General features: G+C 64.5%; 1 protein-coding gene across 1 annotated transcript in view; it reads right to left on the bottom strand.

The window, feature by feature from the left end:
• LOC108509233 (protocadherin gamma-A12-like) overlaps positions 1-1,488 on the bottom strand; it is a gene marked incomplete at its 5' end in the record, with an annotated part of 18,691 nt that extends 17,203 nt beyond the window's left edge. Inside the window, one exon of the mRNA XM_017838575.1 lies at positions 54-1,488. Within this exon, the coding sequence (XP_017694064.1) occupies positions 54-1,488 (1,435 nt within the window). The remainder of the gene's footprint in view (positions 1-53) is intronic.
• Between the last annotated feature and the right edge of the window lie 7 nt (positions 1,489-1,495).

Genomic DNA, 1,495 nt, shown 5'->3' with positions numbered 1-1,495 from the left:
TGTCGGAGAACAACGTGGCGGGCGCGCTGGTGCTGCGGGTGCGGGCGACGGACTCGGACTGGGGGGAGAACGCGCCGAGCCCCGCACACCACCCTCCCCCAGCCGGTACCGCACGCGCGCGTTCTCCCCCCAGTCCGAGTCCGTCGCCCGCACCCGCAGCACCAGCGCGCCCGCCACGTTGTTCTCCGACAGCCGAGCGCTGTAGCGCTCCTGCAAGAACACCGGCGCGTTGTCGTTCACGTCCAGCACCCGCAGCCACAGCACCCTGCTGCTCTGCAGCGACGGACGACCGCCGTCGGCCGCCCGCACCGTCACGTTGTACTCCGACTCCTGCTCCCGGTCCAGCTCTCTCGTTGTCACCACGCGGTAGTAGCTGCCCTGCGAGCTCTCCAGCCGGAACGGAAGGCTCCCATCCAGGGAGCAGCGCACCTCGCCGTTGGCTCCTGAGTCCCGGTCTTGCACCTGTAGCAGGGCCACCACTGTCCCCGATGGGGCGTCCTCAGAAATCTCACTCAGCGCCGACCGCACCGAAATCTCTGGCGCGTTGTCATTAACGTCTGTCACGGCGATCACAACTTTCGCTATGACTGACAGGCTGCCGCCGTCCCGTGCCTGCACATCCAGTTCGTACGAGTCGCTCTCCTCAAAATCCAGGCTTCGCAACAGCGTGATCTCCCCAGTCTCGGCGTCCAGCTGGAAAATCTCCGAGGCTTTTACTGTGATTGTTTTCAACGAATATTTCACGTGCCCATTGAGACCGTCGTCGGGATCGGTGGCCGTGACAGTGACGAGGGTGGAGCCCACGGGCATGTCCTCCGGCACACGCACCGTGTACTCCGCCTGGCTGAACACGGGCGCGTTGTCGTTCGCGTCCAGCACCGTCACGCGGATCCGCGCCGTGCCCGTCCGGGACGGGTCGCCGCCGTCGCTCGCCCTCAGCACCAGCTCGTGGAACGCCGCCTCTTCCCTGTCCAGAGGCTTCGCCAGCACCAGCTCGGGACGCTGATCCCCGCCGGGGCCCGTCTGCACGGCCAGCGAGAAGTGCTCGTCGCCGCTCAGCTCGTAGCTCTGCAGGGAATTCTGTCCCAAGTCCGGATCGTGAGCCTCAGCCAGAGGAAACCGCGATCCCGGGACTGTCGTCTCGCTTATTCTCTGTTCCAGCTCAATATCCTTGAAAGCGGGCGCATTGTCATTAATGTCCATGATTTCCACTTCAATTGGGTAAACCTTCATTTCTCCCTCCACTATCAGCTCACAGCGCAGCACGCATTTCTCCACCAGCCGGCAAAGCTGCTCTCTGTCGATCCTCTCGGCCGTCACTAAGTGCCCCGTCTTCCCGTGCAGAGCAAAATACTGCCTCCTACCTCTGTCTATGATGCGGACGCCGCGGTCTGGGAGCGCCGGCATCTGCAGCCCCAGGTCCTTGGCCACGTCGCCCACGAACGAGCCCTTGGGCACCTCCTCGGGCACCGAGTAGCGCAGCTGCCCCCACGCC

Source organism: Lepidothrix coronata, unplaced genomic scaffold (genome assembly GCF_001604755.1).
Source record: "Lepidothrix coronata isolate B3197 unplaced genomic scaffold, Lepidothrix_coronata-1.0 Scaffold348, whole genome shotgun sequence".
Lineage (NCBI taxonomy): Eukaryota > Metazoa > Chordata > Aves > Passeriformes > Pipridae > Lepidothrix > Lepidothrix coronata.
The sequence above is the reverse complement of the archived record's forward strand: the minus strand, read 5'-3'. Positions and strand labels throughout refer to the sequence as shown.